The following is a 15,843-nucleotide window of genomic DNA, read 5'->3' on the forward strand; positions in this document are numbered from 1 at the left end:
CAGTATTTACTGGGTGAATATAGTGAGGCTTGTTAAAGAAAATAGGGACAAATTAATAGACAGCAGAATATAATGCAGAAAAATGACATCCACTTTGGTAGAACTTAAAAGATTATATTGTCCAAGGAGATCTAGGTATATTTTGGAATAGCTAGCAGTTAGGAAGCAAAATCATCCATTGGCTGTTAATGAAAGAGGATTAGAGAAAGAGAACACCCATATCCTGGTCCACTCAGAAAGAGTGGCTATTATGCCCCAACTGGAATATTGTGTTCAGGTCTCATCTCACTACTTATGAAACAATGGGCAGCCTGGTTAGCACAATGGTATCACTGTGCCCGAATCCCACACTGTCTCCAAGGAGTTTGCACATTCTCCCCATGTCTGCATGGGTTTTCCCTGGGGGCTCCAGTTTCCTCCCACCCTCAAAATGTACTGGGGTTTGTAGGTTGAGTAATTGGGCAACAAGCTTGTGGGCTAAAAAGGGCCTGTTGCTGTGCTGTAAAATTTAATCTGTTTGCAACAGAAGGAGTACAGCAAAGGGGTCACCAGATGAATTCCTGGGATGGCAAGTTTGTTGCATATAGTTTAAGCAAACTGGGCCCCACACAATCTGGAATTTAGAAGAATGATAGGTGACGTCACTGAAGGGTACGAACCACTTACGGGACTTGACAGGATAGAGGAAGTGCTGACAGACCAGAGATCATGGTTTCATTTAACCCATCTAGATTTCTCGACAGAAACAATCTGCACAATTTGCTTTTCCATTCAATACAGTGTCACCAGCTTAGAAATAAATTGCAGTGAACTAGGTTTACCCATGTCGGTACAACATTGTGAGATAAAAGGCCTCTTCTCAGAGGGATATATAGGATATGGGAGGTGGGGTACAGAACTGGGGCACCACTTGCAGGGGGGCACCACTGTTTTCACCTTACCCACCCAATGTCCAAATCCCTAGACCAATATGGGGCCACTTCAGGGCCATTCCAGCCAGCAAGTGCCACCAGGCTCAAAGCGTGATCAATGGGCAAAATGGCCGACTTCCCTGCCCATAATCCTCCCGTGCAGCTGGAACCGCTCTGCCAGAGCCAGCACCAGCCAGGGAAACGCAGAGCAGTTCCAGTTGCATGGGGGAATTATGGGCAGGGAAGACGGCCATTTCTCCCCATTGATCCTGTGTTGAGCCGCTGGTGCCGATAAATGCCCTGGCGAGGTGCCAGAGGCCAGGCTGTCAGCCAGCAGGGCTGTCACAGCCCACCCCAGCTGCATGTCGACTCCCCCACCAGCTGCCCTGTCAGCCCTGCCAACAGCCCGCCCTGGCTGTGCAATGACAACCCCACTGACAGCCCACCCTGGCCACCCGTGGAGATTTTCCAATTAATACCATCGATCTCCCTGCAGCCTGCCCTATGTCCCACTCCCCAAACAAACTTGGGACAGACTTCCATCACTGGAATGTGGGCTCCCAGTGATCAGGAGGAGGGAAGGGCGTCTCGCAACCTCTGTGTGGTGGTGGTGAGAGGAGCTTAAAATGGAAACCAAGTCAGACGGCAGTGACACAGTTAATGTGTGGCAATTTTTAAAATTTTTTTTCAAACATGGGGTGGCACCGACGTCAATCAGAGCCCCAGGCTTCCACGTGACCTAGATACACCCCTTCCTTTACTTTGCTGTAATGTTCCATGCTCTATTTCCTTATTCAAAGCTGCCTCTCCCCACACTTATTTTCCTTGTTTTTAACTGAAATAAACTTTTGTTGAGCTGTTCCTCAATCCCACCACGTGTGTTCCATTCACAGTCTAGTCAATCCAACTCTTCCCACATGCCATTGTAGTCTCCTTTATTTAACCGTAATACACTGATTTTAGATTGAACCATTGCATCCTGCATTTGTAGGAGAAATCTAATCAAACCATGAGCACTACTTTTTCCTTAAAATTTAGATTCAGTACAGGCTCTTCTGACCCACAAGTCCATGATGCTCAAGAGCCCCAATCAACTTACAACCTCAGAGCATTTTAAAAAGTGGGAGGAAAGCAGAGCCCCTGGAGGAAACCCACTCAGACAGGGGAAGAACATACACTCTTTACTGGCAGCACTGGATTCGAAGCCAGGTCACCGGCACTGTAATACCGTTGCGTTAACCACTACACTAGCCATGCCACCCATGATCCTCTTTCCAAGAGGATTGCGAACTACAAAATTCTCAATCTTACCTGTTTAATTGTACAGGATCAGATCTAAGATAGCATGTGCCCTTACAAATTCAGTAACATAATGTTCAAGACAGATGATGTTCATTCATTCCAATCTCCGCGCAAGTTTATGTCCCCATGACAACTACCATTTCATTTTTTGATCCATCAAGATGTTTCTTAGTTTATTGCCTATGTTGCTGTAATGCTATTATTTGGTGGTCTGTGGACAATTCCAACCAATCATTTTATTTTTTCATCCTTTCCTATTCCTAATAGGTCATTGGGTCTTGGGAATACATCCAGCATCATGCTGGATCTGCCCATCAGTCTGTCTTTAGAGGACTGAAGTTCTCTAATCTCTGTGGAGTAGAACTTGCATCTTCTAGCAACCTTATACCTATGAATTCCAGTTAAAGCCAATGAATCATTTCTCCCTCTTCTGTCAGCACATTGAAACTATGCACCAAAGTGAGTTCATGAAGTCCACAAACCAGTGAGTATGGACCGAATGGTAAGCAACAGGAGCCAATCCCATCATTGCAGTTCATCCAAATGAGACTGAATCGTGAGCACATTGTACATCAGATCAAATAGGACTGAATCAATAGTCCATTGGAAGCTCAGAAAACACCATCCTATAGAGCACCCAAATGCCAATCCAACTCTATCGCACTCCACCTTCAAGAACAGAGTTTTCCTCCTGAATATAAAGAGTTGTGAGCTTTATCATTTCCTAGGCATCTCAGTCATACATTTTCAATGTTCTCACAAACAAGCAGTTACCTATTGAGCACCAACTTTTCTGTGTTTCTCTCTCGCTCATTCTTGTCATGTGGAGCTACATTCAGCAAACCTGTTATATAAATACATTATTATGCCAGTTTTTAACAAAACAATCACCAGTGGCCAACAAGGCCATTAAATGGCCATTAAATCATATCCATTTATACTGATTCATGCCACAAGTCCATTGACCTTGCTTTGAATACAGCAAGCATTCAGATCAAGTGCCCTTAATGCCCTTTTAGAATCTCAACTCTTGTGCTTTGTGCATTTGGCTTTCCTCTACTCTACCTTATCTGATTTCTAAGTTTTGCCTAGTCTACAATAAGAAAGCCTGTTTTTTTTTTTAAAAAAAAATCACACAGCAGCTGAAGGAGTTCACAGAGATGTTACACGCCATGCCGCATACATAATAATAGGAAGTTTGATGAAAGATCACAGGACAATCATTTGACCTGTTATTTTAACCATTTGGTCTGGAATGTCCCGAATTGATTTCAGGACAAGTTGATGCTTTCTCCAGTACCCCAAAAGGATCAAGTGGTCATCTGCCAATAAGGATCCTCATTTTGATTCGGAGATCAATGGTGGTGGATACATGGATTGGAAGACATCAACATAACCTCAAAAGGGCCGTCGTAAATCGGTGTGTGGACTAGGATCACAAAAACATCAATGTTAAACGAAATGCAACCGTTCAATCTCAGATCTTTGATCAAAAACACAGCTGTTTTAATGCAAGCTGTTATTAAAACGGGTCTTTACTGGTGATACAAGTTTGCTCAAGTCCCGAAGAACATTCCTGGGAATAAAAAGGATCATTTGTCAAAAAAGAGCCAGTCGATTTTAAATGAATGGGTTTTGCCAATTCAAAACATCCTCCCAAAAATGCTCAATCACCAGAGCAGGATGATAGGACTTTCCTTCCTGAGTCAATTAGACTGGAGAAATAATGACTGCATTAACAAAGAAAACTCAGCAGACAAAGCTATGAGAGGACTCACATGCAGGACTGGGGAGGCTGCAAAATCTTTTGAGAGCCAGTACTGCAGGGAGAAGTGGAGTTCATGCAAAGTTCTTTTCTTACTCCTCCCAGGGCATTTCACTTTCTAAGAGTGGACAATAATTGGGAGCCAAAGGAGATCTTCATGAAGCCCAAATGAATTCAGTGTCACTGAAGTGAGAGACCAGTGGCAGGGGGAGATCCACCTGGAGGAGGTTCACTCGTCTCCAACCAGTGAATGAATGGGACTCCAGGAGGACCTACCTGCCAGCAGAGGAGCCCAGGGCGGGGCAGCGCTTCTTAAAGGGGCCCGGGACGGCGATGCCTCCCTTCCGCTTCCACTCGGCCCTGCTCGCCGAAAAGGCACTGGGCAAGAAGGCGGAGCAGGAGGCTCCGAGGGTCGGAGCGACTCGGCGAGCTGGACAGGCGACGGGCAGCGCTGCCGCTCCGATCCGCCCAGAGCCGGGGGGCGGGAAGGAGAAGCCCGGCGAAACTTGCATCAGCCGCCCTCTCCAGTGATCGCCGAGCCCGCCCCGCTGCGCAAAGCCCGGGGAACGGAGTCCACGGGAGGGAGGGAGGGAGGGAGGGAGGGAGGGAGGGCTGGTCCGGCCCCGGGACCACTCACTCGTCTTCAAGGTGAGCGCCCGCGCTCTTGGGGACGACCCCATGTGATGGTTCCACTCCTTTCAAGAGCCAGTCCACTCATTGCATCTGATCTTACATGGTGCAGGTGCCCACAGACAAAATTACAGGTAAATCCAGGATTCCACCCAAAACAGGCATACGTGAGAGAACATGAGGGGAGGAAGTTCTTGTTTTACTCAGTTCCCAGGAGGAGTGGTGGAAGAGATACAGTCTGAATCTCCTAGGCACCCTCTCCAATGCAATCACAGCCATCATACAATATGGCAACTGGAATTTGGTCCCGAATGGTCCCTATCATGCTTCAGAAAATCTACCTTAAAGTCAGATGCTTCATCAATCCCGATGCAGGGTCTCAGCTCAAAATATAAACATTCCTTTTGGCTCCACAGATGCTGCTTGACCTGCTTCGTTCTTCCAGCAGTTTCTTGCATCATTTTGATCTTGCAACTTTCATTCCAAAGCAACTGGGTAAATTATCAGTGTAGCCTTGTGGAATCCCCCTCTACTTTTCCTTGGAGAAGGCCTTGTCCTCCATCACCCTGTGATCTAATCCCACGTCTCCTCCAGGAACTCCAGTTGCATTCTACTGTGTGCATTGGAACACTTTTCCTTATGCTCGAATCACACAGTTTGCACTTCCTCGCATGCATGGTCCTGTTCAGTTGGAGTCTTCCAGACTCCAATTCATTCTTCATCTTCCATTCACTTACATTTCAGTAGGAGCATCAAGATAGGTCAACAAGAAAGCTGCCGGTGCTGTGTTTGAGTGCAGTGCACAAAGGTGCTCCGGAAAACACTTGAAAAAGGGCTCAGACCTGAAAAGTTGACTGCTGATTGCAAAAGGTGCAGCGTGACCTGCTGAGTTTCTCCTGGTCATTTCTGTCCTCAGTAGGAGGATAACGTGTTGAGAAGTGTCCCAATGCCTTGGAAGGCTTGCTGCACCAATCTTAGTTTTAAAAAACTTCAACCCATCTCTCGACATGATCCAAAACACTGAAATTGGAAAGCACATTGTATTCTGGCTAACTATGTATCTGTTAACGATTTCCCTGACCTTTGACCTTTTAAGATTCCATGATTTCTGACAGCTTGTGTTCAAGTTAATTTGCAACTGTTTACCAATTAATAAGATATCAATTGTCCAATGGGTCACAAGAAGATTTACCAGCAACCTGCAAGTTTCTGGGCCAATTTCTTCTAACACAATTACCAGCTTGGATTAGTGTTTTTGCCTCACTGCATTTTCTCTCAGCTTCTATTTTAATGTCATTATTGGCTCATTAAAAAAAATCATCTCCATTTTTCTGTTTCATAAGTTAAAGGCTCCCTTCCTTTGGCATAGCTTGCAGGAGTTTTATACGTAATAAAACTCAGATCAGTTTTCCATTTTATACAATATGATCTCTCCATCAGACATCTTCCCCTCTCCGCCTTCTGTAGGGATCACTTCCTCTGTGACTTCCTTGTCCACTCATCCTTTCCTATTAATCTCCCCTTGGCACCTTCCCCAATGGCCGTATGAAGTACTACACTTGTACCCACACATCCTCCCCAAACATTTCACTTGTGTATCCGCAGGAGGCACCTGCTGCTCTCAATGTGGTCTTCTCTACATTGGAGGAACTGGACAGACTGGGAGATCATTCCATTGAGTGCCCTCACTCTCCATTCAGAGAGCCACCCCCCCCCCCCTTATTTTCTGGTGTGTCCTCCCTTATCCACCTATTACATCCTGCCTGTGGGGCTATGCTCCACCCCTGCCCACTGCCCCCCAACCATTTTGTTCAGGTCCCTGTCTACATTTTGTCCATTTTGATGAAGGACTTGAGCCTGAAACATTGTTATTTATCTTTAATTTGCTATACAAGGTACACTGTTTAACCTGCTGAGTTTCTCCAGCATTGTGTTTTTCCTACAACTACGATGTCTGCAGATTTTCGTGTTTTACTTCTGCCTTTTTATAAAAACTAATAACCTCTCCAACCATTATGAGTCTGGTCTTTAACTTGCGATCAATTTTTCATGCACCATCTTTCTTTCTTGTATTTGAATTTAGATCTCAACATGTTGCAATGGATCAAGAGTTTTCTGGACCCAAGCTCCACCAACATAGAGCTTCTCTGTCAGTCTGGAGAAAAAACACAAAACTACTGGAGCAACTCAGCAGGTGACACAGAAGGTAAATATACTGGATAAAAACAATGTTTCAGGCCAGAGCCCTTCAAGCCCTTCAAGTGTTTCTTGAGAAGAAAAAGCAGCAGGTGGCTGATTATACAGGGTGAGGAAGAGGAAAGAAAGGGCAGGTGGAGGAGCAAAGGGAAACAGGCAAAAGGCCATAATTGGACATGGGGATTGGGGAGGAAAGGTGAGAATTGATCAGGGGAGGGGTGGGACTCTGAATGCAGAGCTAGAGGAAAGGAGACAGAGGGAGAAAAAGAGAGGGGAAGGGAGGGAGAGAGGTCTTAGGAATATGGGGAAAGAGAGCCCAGGGGGAGCAGGGTGGGGATTGAAGAGCAGAGACTACAATCATAGCATTTGTAGACTTTCATGTTTCAGTCTGTCAGTTTTGAGGTTTGTGATTCTTAGACATTCTTAGTTAATGTGACACATGTAGACTTTGTGGATTCCTGACACCCAACTGTTCAGAACCAGGGATGTTAACAGTTGAATTCAGAGATGCAGCCCCTGTCTGGATGGAACAACAGTTCTATAATATTCAGGCTTTAGCAGGCAAGAAATATTTAGTGTCACTAAAGTATCAGATATTCACCATTTCCAGTAACATAATTATCAATTTTTTTTCCCCCATTTGCATTGCAATCATCGAGCTCCCCACCCAAAACATCCTTGGAGTCACTAAAAACTCCATTTGGCCAGTCACAAAAGTTCTCTCTCTGCAAGTGTTGATCTGAAACTAGGTATTCTGTGGTGAGCAACTGTCCTCCGGATAATCGAAACCCTTTGCACCATCAATGCAGTGTTTCTTGAGAGTGTAATGGAAGACTTCATATGATCGGATCTGAATAGCTCTAACAATTTCATCCAGGACAAGTAACTGGTTTTGCAGCCATAAACATTCATCCTTTTTACCAAAGGTGAACCACCCTCAAAAGTCATTGCATTATTTGCCAAATCTGCTCTGACAATGCCTCCCAAATTGATTGCTCTAACCAAGAAGAATAATGGCTTCAGACACACGAGAACACTACTGACATAAATGTTCCTCTCTTATTACTATGGCACGCCGACTTGGAAGTATTTTGCCATTGCTTATGGATGGGCAGCTTCAGTGGAGGGTCTTCAGTGGTTTAGAAGATAGCTCATCTTCACCTTCAAGGGCAGTGAGGGAAGGGTTTTAAATGCGGGCACTTCTGATGTCCCAAATATTTAATTCTTGAAAAAAATCAATGATAAATTGTTTTCTATTTTCAACATTTTTTGGCTGCCTTCTATTTTGTTGCTTTAAGCCAATTTTCTGTTCCATACTTTGCCCTCTTCCTTATACTTTGTATCTCTCCATTAATCTGTGGTGTGGAGCCTTGTCAAAAACTTTCTGGAAATCTAAGTATGGAACATCCAGAACATTATCCTTGACCATAATGACAGTCATTTTTTTTTTAAACAAATGCTCAGCATACTACACTGTCCTTTATCAAGCTGTGTTTCTCTAGATATATTCAAATAGATTCTTCAAACATACTTTGAAAGTTGTTCCCATAACTGATAGTGAACTGGCTAGAGCACAATGTAAAGTAATGTGCTTTGACTAGATTTTTTACAACAGAGATATGCCAGACCTTAAAAAGTTAAACAAAATGAATTTCTAACATCATTAAAATCTACTACAAGCATCTAGATTTTTTGAGGTTTACAGAAGGCTACAGATGCTGGAATCTGGATCATCAAGCAATCAGCTGGAAGAATTCAGTAGGCTGAGAAGCATCTGGGTTGGACACTGGGAAATAGTATTGGAGCCAGGATTCAAGAGAGGATTGAGGGCAAGAAGGACTCCAGGAAGGGCTTAGGTGCTGAAGGCTTCCTGATCATGTCGGAGGTTTGGATCTGGAGCTCAGGTTGCCGATAAATCAAACAAGGACCTGTGCAGCTGAAGAAGCTGTGGGAGGGCTGGAGGCAAATTCATGGACACTCTGAAGGGAGTCCCTTTCTCTCCCACTGAAAGGGGCACTGAGCAATACTAATGGTATCTCTTTGTCTGCCTTATGACAGGCAAAAGTTGTATATCATGCATGTTTCTTTTTAATGTATTATTAAATGGCAATAAGAGGAACATTGACCTTGACCATGAGTGGGAGGAAAGAAGTGGCCACCATGTTGGCCCAGAGCCCTTTTGAAATTGATTGGACTGTGTGGACATATCCTGCACTACCATTAACTGTGCCAAAGAGGAGTTTGAAAGGATAGTGGACATAGGCATTGTACAACAGTCCAATAGCTCAAAGCCAGACAAAGTTTATCTAGAGGAAGTCTGTGAGCTTAGGTATGCAGCAGTGGCTCTTAAGTTGGATTGTGGCTGCACCCTGTGTTTCATCATCGCCAAGGTGAATTGAAGTGCAATTATAGCAGGGAATTCCACCAACAACCTGGCAAATTCATTCTCTGAAAGAGTAAGAGAGTTTAAATGTGGGGCTGGCAGCTTTGCCTCACTGAGGGCAAAGGTCTGGAAAGAGCCTTCATCCCTCTAGATCAACCAGCAGACTGTGTGGACTGAGGAAAATCAACTCCTAGTTGCAGTTGTGTGACTGTAGCCAATGTTAAAGTCAACATGAACATTTTCACCAATTGAAACAGGATCCTATGCTTTTCAATGATGGCCTGGGTTTTCTGTTATGTGTCACATGCCAAAGAGAGAAGTATACTGATTTCAGCCCCTGTATCCACCAAGAAATTCCAGCCAGAATGTCTATCCCAGACATAGATAAGGCTGTCTCAGTGGCCATTCACCACTGCCATTAGCAATGGCTGGCCTCAGCATTTCCCTGAAGGGAGGTCAGCAGCAGCAAGCTTCTGCACCCCATCATTAATGGTAGAAACATCAATGGATGCCATTTTCATCCCATCATCTCCCAGCCAACTGGCAGTCTGGCAATAGATTTGATCAATCCTGCTGCCAGTTTAATGGTGAAGTTACAGTCCTGCTGCTGTGAGTGGGATTTGGTGATAGTCCTACAGGTGTCATGTTTTCTCACTTAATTTTACACCCCCTCAATAGAATATCAGCTCAGGCCACAACTCTCCCTGGGTCACTGAATCCTCACCACCATGTAGATATCTTCTGGCAATTGCTCCAAGAAAGCCTGCTCCAAACAGGAGGCAGGGCCTATGCCCTTCTGCTAGGGTCAACATTTTATTCTTGAGTACAGGAGTCCTGTATTTCAAGCTAGCCAAATAAACAAGCTGCTAATCCACATTATGAGGCCAAAGGTATGGATAAACACAATGTACTTACCCTCCTCTAGAAAGTCAGAAACTCAGCAGGCCTTCTCTTAATCAAGGGTACTTACTACATAGTACCACCACATGGAATCAGATATTATTTGCCTCAGCTGGAATTGGGCTTCTGCTCAATCAAACCATACATATGGTTGTGAAGTCCAAAACCACAACAGTATCAGAACCATAGCATGCATTGAAGAAAAATTTTCTACATTGAAGTTTAAACAGCATTTAGACCATCAAAATCACCTATACAGCAAAGTATTCTACAATAAATTACTATAACCATCAGTGTATACATTACCAAATCAATGGACACTGGGAAACCCAGTTGCAAAAATGATTCCTCCAGGCTTGCATGCTGGGCTTATATACCTCACTGCTGCTGTCACATGGACAGGAAGTGACATAATCAATGATGTCATCAGTCCAGATAAATACCTGTGTTGGTTGCAGGTTAATTTCCCACATTTTCTCCAACACATCTGCCATTTTGGGAGCTAGTGCACTTGTTGGTAAGTGGTCACCACAGGGCCATCATGCCCTTAATACTTAATGGTATTCCCAAGTTTTTTGCACTTTAATTGTTTTAAGTTTGTTAAATTTAAAACAGCCACATTTAAAAGTGGGAATTGTCTTTTGAACTGTGGAGAGAAAAAACCTCCTGTAAAAGTAATTTAATTCTACAAAACAAAACCAAGGCCTATAATGACCTTGGCCTACTTTGAAAACCATTTGTTACAGTTTTTCCTGTTTGCTTAATTTATTAATGTCTTTTAATACAATGCACTTGTCTATGTTGTTCACAGGGTGACTTATCTTTTTGTTATCAGTAAACTTGCATGTGTGGCTTTCTATCCCATCATCTAAGTCACTTATTAAAAACAATTATTTATTTACTTTCTGATCAGGACATTACTGGCTTTATCTACCAATGAGAGTTTTTGCCCATTACACTGAACAATGAAGATTTTGTTTACTGAACACTTTTGGATGTATTTTATGGGTCTTGGGCCATTGATCATGAAAATCCTCTTAAAATCTTCCTATCGCATGTTGTTTTGAAACTGTTAGTGGCAAAACTTTTTTAGGTTTGTTGAACTAATGCAATGTGTCATCATTATATGTTCAATAAGAGGTAATATTTCCTCTTCCTATGTGATACAGCAAATCTGAAGTTATCTTTGTGTTTAGCTTGAAGTTTTCTTTCATAATCCCCATTTTTTTTTTCAAGAAGAAAACCTTTGGGGGAAAAAATTGTCATCAAGTATTATCCTTTTTCTCCACCTCTTGACTCCTGGCCAACTCACAACTCCAGCTAATCAGGTCAATCAATTCCATGTGCAACTTTTGCTCAGAGTCTCTTGTGAGAGTCTTTATCAAATGCTTTTAATTTACCTGATCGTTCATGTCTTATTAATGCAAATGTCACCTATTTCATCCCAGATCTAATTGTAGGAATATTGAGGAATTAGCATGACGGATACTTAAAATTACTTGCAGACTTCTGGTGCACAACACAATCAATACACTGATATAATTGATTAATTTTAAAAGCTGAATTTCCTTTTTTAAAAGGAAAGGCATGCATTATCCAATGGAAAATACCATGGTGGCTTGAGTGGGTAGAATCCCACTGTATAGCCTTCATTGCCTGATGATGGTGCATTCACTGTGGACTTGTGTGGCTGCAGAGCTGACTGGGCTCCTAAACTTTCAATAAGTTTAAAGAGAACTCTATAGGTTTATAAATGTCACAGCACAAAGTGCCTATGAAACTCTATGCTAAAGGTATCAGAAACAAATGTTAAATCTTGTACATTGAACTGGATATGTTCTTCCATCTGTCCACATACTATTCAGCAAAGATACATAACACATCTTTTGGATCAGCCATATACTGCTAATTATCCCTCCTGACATCTAGTTGCAGATTCCATGTTTAGACCTGTCTGCCTTTTGGTGCGCAGGCCTGAAATAATTTGATAACTTCTCTGAGCTAAATAAATGGGACATCAACTACATTTTTGCATACATATAAATCTGCAATTGATGTCTGCACTTTTGCAGCTAATGTCTTCACTTTCATCGTCCATATCAATAATTTTTTCACAATGAAGCATTCCCATTCTTTTGACGCTTGAATTGAGGGACCAATGAGGTTTCCAGTATAACCAGTCTGTGACGGACCAGCCTTTTTGCATCATCTACAATTTCAACAATGACCTGGGTTGACATTTTGTCTGCATCCAAATTTGCACATTTTTCCCTTATTGTCGCAGCCTCTAAATCTATACTTCTGATAGTTTAATTAATGATGAACTTTTAAAGGGTATGATTTTTAACGATTTTCATCAACTGTGAACATGTGTACTGCCCATGGGTTAAAAAAGATTAAAAGCATCCTTTGCAAGATGTGTGTGTATTTCTATTAAAGGGGGTAGGGTAGGGTCTTTATACACAGCCTTTACGGAAGTGTCCATAAAACATAGTTGCAATCAGAGGAGCAATTAAGTTATATAATGCAAACACTGAACCATCTCTCATGGAATAAGGCCCTTCAACCCCATAATTCCATACTGGTTATCAAGCACCCATCCACACAAATCCCATTAATGAATCCTCCAGCAGACAATGAGCTGCTGCAGGTTCCAACTTTTCAAATCTCTTGGGTGCCTCCTATTGTCCCTACATGCCAAAGGAGGTTTTACAGTGGCCAATTAACCTAAAATGTCTTTGGAATTTGGGAGGAAACTAGAGCACCTGGATGAAACCATGCAGTCACAGTGAGAACATGAAAACACCACACAGATAGCACCCCAGATCACTTCTGATCTCAAGTCCACTTGTGCTGTAAAACAATTGTTTATCAGCTGTGCTATTATGTAGAGGAATGTTTCTATTACATCTGGACCCAAGAAGAAACTGTTACAGGAATTAATTGATTAAGTGAATGTAACGTAATTAAAGAGTATAATGCCTTTTTTTTTCCAAAGCACTTTACATTTTGCACTGTCTTTTGTCTTTTACACGGGGGTTTCTTAATGCAGATATATTAGTTAGGCATTGTGAGAGTCGAACTCAGTCAACTGGAAAATTCACATTTCTGGCCACTGTGATCCCTGTAGGTGCCAGATAATGGGGATTTTACTGCATTAGCATTTCCACAAAATCTTTACCACTCTAGTTTTGGCTCTGGTGGAGGGGGAAGGGGGTGAACGGAGATGGTTATGGAGGTTTGTCACTGAATATCCCTAGCATTATAACAGTGCTTTTTGCACAGTCTAAGTTGCCAACCTCGATGTTTCTGAAGTTATCAGATGGAATGTTATCCATATAAACCTATTTGTATGATTAACTCCACTTGTTCTAACACGGGTTCACCTCCCAACATGTAGCTCAGCAGTAATGGTGGTGAAAGTTCTGCCTTCATGGAGGTGTGGGCATGTTAGTTGTATATTGTTCATGGGAATGTTATCTTAAATGCAATTTCACACCTTTTTAAATTTAGTTTACTTTTAAGATGGGGCTCAGTTACAAGATTCTGAATCCAACAAGCCTTTGTCATAACTTGTATATAATCTACTTATTGGTGAAATCGTTGATGATCTTACACTATAATAGCATTGCAAGTATTGATCGATTGATTTTTTTGATAGTTTATTGTCATACGCATCAGTAAAATTCACAAATGCACTGAATTGTTTGCCTGCTAAGGCTACACAGGTATGTAAATTACAGAAATAAGCAACAATTATAATTTAAATTACTGAGTGGAAAAAGATAACATAAAGGGATATAATATTACAAGCCCAAAGGATTCTGAAAACTAGCAGCAACATAAATTCACCAAGACAATGGTTACATAAACAAAAATGTTTTTAATTTTCTTCATACATAATTATAAGATCATTATTTAACTTATTACTACTAACTTCTAATTCTGAGCACATGTGTCTGTAATGTTTGTGTTCAGAAAAGTTCTTTGTTTCACTGTCCAATCATTCACTTTTCACTTCTCCAAGTTCACTTGGATCAGGCAATTTCTAAACTGTGCACAGAATGCAACATTTATGATCTTCACCAGGCTCTGGTGTTTTAACTAAAATTGTTACTGCAAAGGAAGGTCTTTGTTGGTTTCAGAGAGAGATATTCGTTGTTTGTTGGACACTCACACAAACTGATCTCCTTTAATCAGCTACTTCAGTGTCTTGCCAAAGAAACTTGCCCCCTCATGGGTTTTCCCAAAAAAACCCCTTCTTTCAGGTTACCACAGAGTTCCTCTCTTTCCCCTATTTCAGGAGAAACACATTAACCAGCCACAGCCTCTTGTAATTGATTACCAGCTGAATTCAGAACTTAAAACCTGTCTTCAAATAGGGTCTTGTAGCAGGTCTGGAAAAAAAATCTCTCTCCCTCTCTAAAGAGCATGTTTTTTTTCTGTTTGCAAAGCCACATGACTCCTCTTAGAACAGAAAACTTCAACCAGACTTGGATCGTTGGTACCGGCAAAAGATTAATCAATTTTTGAGCCTGGACATCTGTTCCTTTAAAGACAAAAGTCCATTTCGATTCCACAACATCAGTCCAATTAACACATACTTGTGAAGTCTTCAAGGCATTCTTCAAAGTAACTTTAAAGACACTGGTAGACATGAAGGCTCCACCTTGGCATAGCTCTTCTATATCAAATGAGATGTCTTTTGTGAAATGTTACTGAGATGTCTGTTTGTGACGTGTACCTAAACCAGCAAAATTGATGACTTTTAAAGATAATTTTTATCATAATTTTATTAATCTAATCAGTATCAATACAAATATTCACAGTTGCAGCTAGTGCAAAATATGTGATGTTACAATAATGTAAACAGATCTTTAATGCCAGAGTAGTGTTCTGGTTAGAGTGGTGTGGGAAGGTTCAAGAACCTGATAGCTGTTGGGGGAAAAACTGCTATTAAATCTAGACTTTAAGATTCTGTACCTTCTTCCTGAAGAAAGCAGTGAGAAGAGATCTTAACCAAGATAATGGGGATCCTTGGCTGCTTTCTTAAGGCAGAGCCTCATATAGCTGTCTTCAATGGATAGAAGATCACTGCCCACAATGAACATGGCAGGTATTCTAGTTATTGAGATCTTCTGCATTTGTGGGCACTCGAGTTCCAAAGCAGGCAATGACATAACCAATCAGTGTACTTTCCATAGTACACTGTGGAATTTCAATGGAGGATTCAACAAAATGCTGAATTTTGTCAGACTCCTTGAAAAGAAGGGATGAAGGTGAGTCTTCTACACAGTTGTCTTGATGTGCTAGTTCCAGAAAAGGTCCTCCAATCCTGGATGCCCAGTAACTTGAAGCTACTGGCCCTCTCCACTGCCTTCCCACCAATGAAGACTGGTGCATGATCTCACAGCCTCGCCTTCCTAAATTCCATAATAAACTCCTTGTCTTAGTGACATTATGAGTAAGATTATTCTTCTGCTAGATTCTCAATCTCCATCCTTAATTGTGACTCATTCTTGCGTGTTTGTTGGGCAACAAGGGTGGTGTCAGCAGCAAATTTATAAATTTTATTGGGTATAAATTTGGCTATGCAATCAATAATCTAGAGTTAATCAAGCAGGGGTCCAAGCATGCAGTCTTGAAGATCCTGTGTTATTAATCAGCAAGGGAAAGCGAGTCGTCATTTGGGACCGATAGGAGACTTCTGATGAGGAATCTGAAGATCCAGTCACAAGGGAAGGAACAGAGTCTCA

At 42.0% G+C, this 15,843-nt stretch overlaps 1 protein-coding gene and 1 long non-coding RNA gene across 13 annotated transcripts in view; one reads left to right on the forward strand and one right to left on the reverse strand.

Annotated features, from left to right (window-relative positions):
- The window catches only part of mgmt (O-6-methylguanine-DNA methyltransferase), a 538,867-nt gene extending 533,367 nt beyond the window's left edge, over positions 1-5,500 (reverse strand). For 5 of the 10 annotated variants that reach the window (XR_011345278.1, XR_011345279.1, XR_011345277.1 and 2 more), the window contains exon 1: positions 4,950-5,497. Coding sequence is in view for 5 of the 10 variants with exons in the window: in XM_069899649.1 (XP_069755750.1) it covers positions 4,950-5,069 (120 nt within the window). In the remaining 5 variants the exon portion in view is untranslated. Of the gene's footprint in view, positions 1-4,254; positions 4,536-4,949 lie in introns of those variants that run through there. The other 5 variants (XR_011345281.1, XM_069899651.1, XM_069899650.1 and 2 more) reach the window with 3 other exon arrangements.
- Positions 5,501-10,529: 5,029 nt separating this feature from the next.
- Positions 10,530-15,843, forward strand: part of LOC138744100 (uncharacterized) — a 201,932-nt gene continuing 196,618 nt past the window's right edge. For all 3 annotated transcript variants that reach the window (XR_011345284.1, XR_011345282.1, XR_011345283.1), the window contains exon 1: positions 10,530-10,604. This is a non-coding gene — a long non-coding RNA (uncharacterized lncRNA). The remainder of the gene's footprint in view (positions 10,605-15,843) is intronic.

The sequence above is a fragment of the Narcine bancroftii genome, chromosome 10, assembly GCF_036971445.1.
Source record: "Narcine bancroftii isolate sNarBan1 chromosome 10, sNarBan1.hap1, whole genome shotgun sequence".
In the NCBI taxonomy this organism is placed as follows: Eukaryota; Metazoa; Chordata; class Chondrichthyes; order Torpediniformes; family Narcinidae; genus Narcine; species Narcine bancroftii.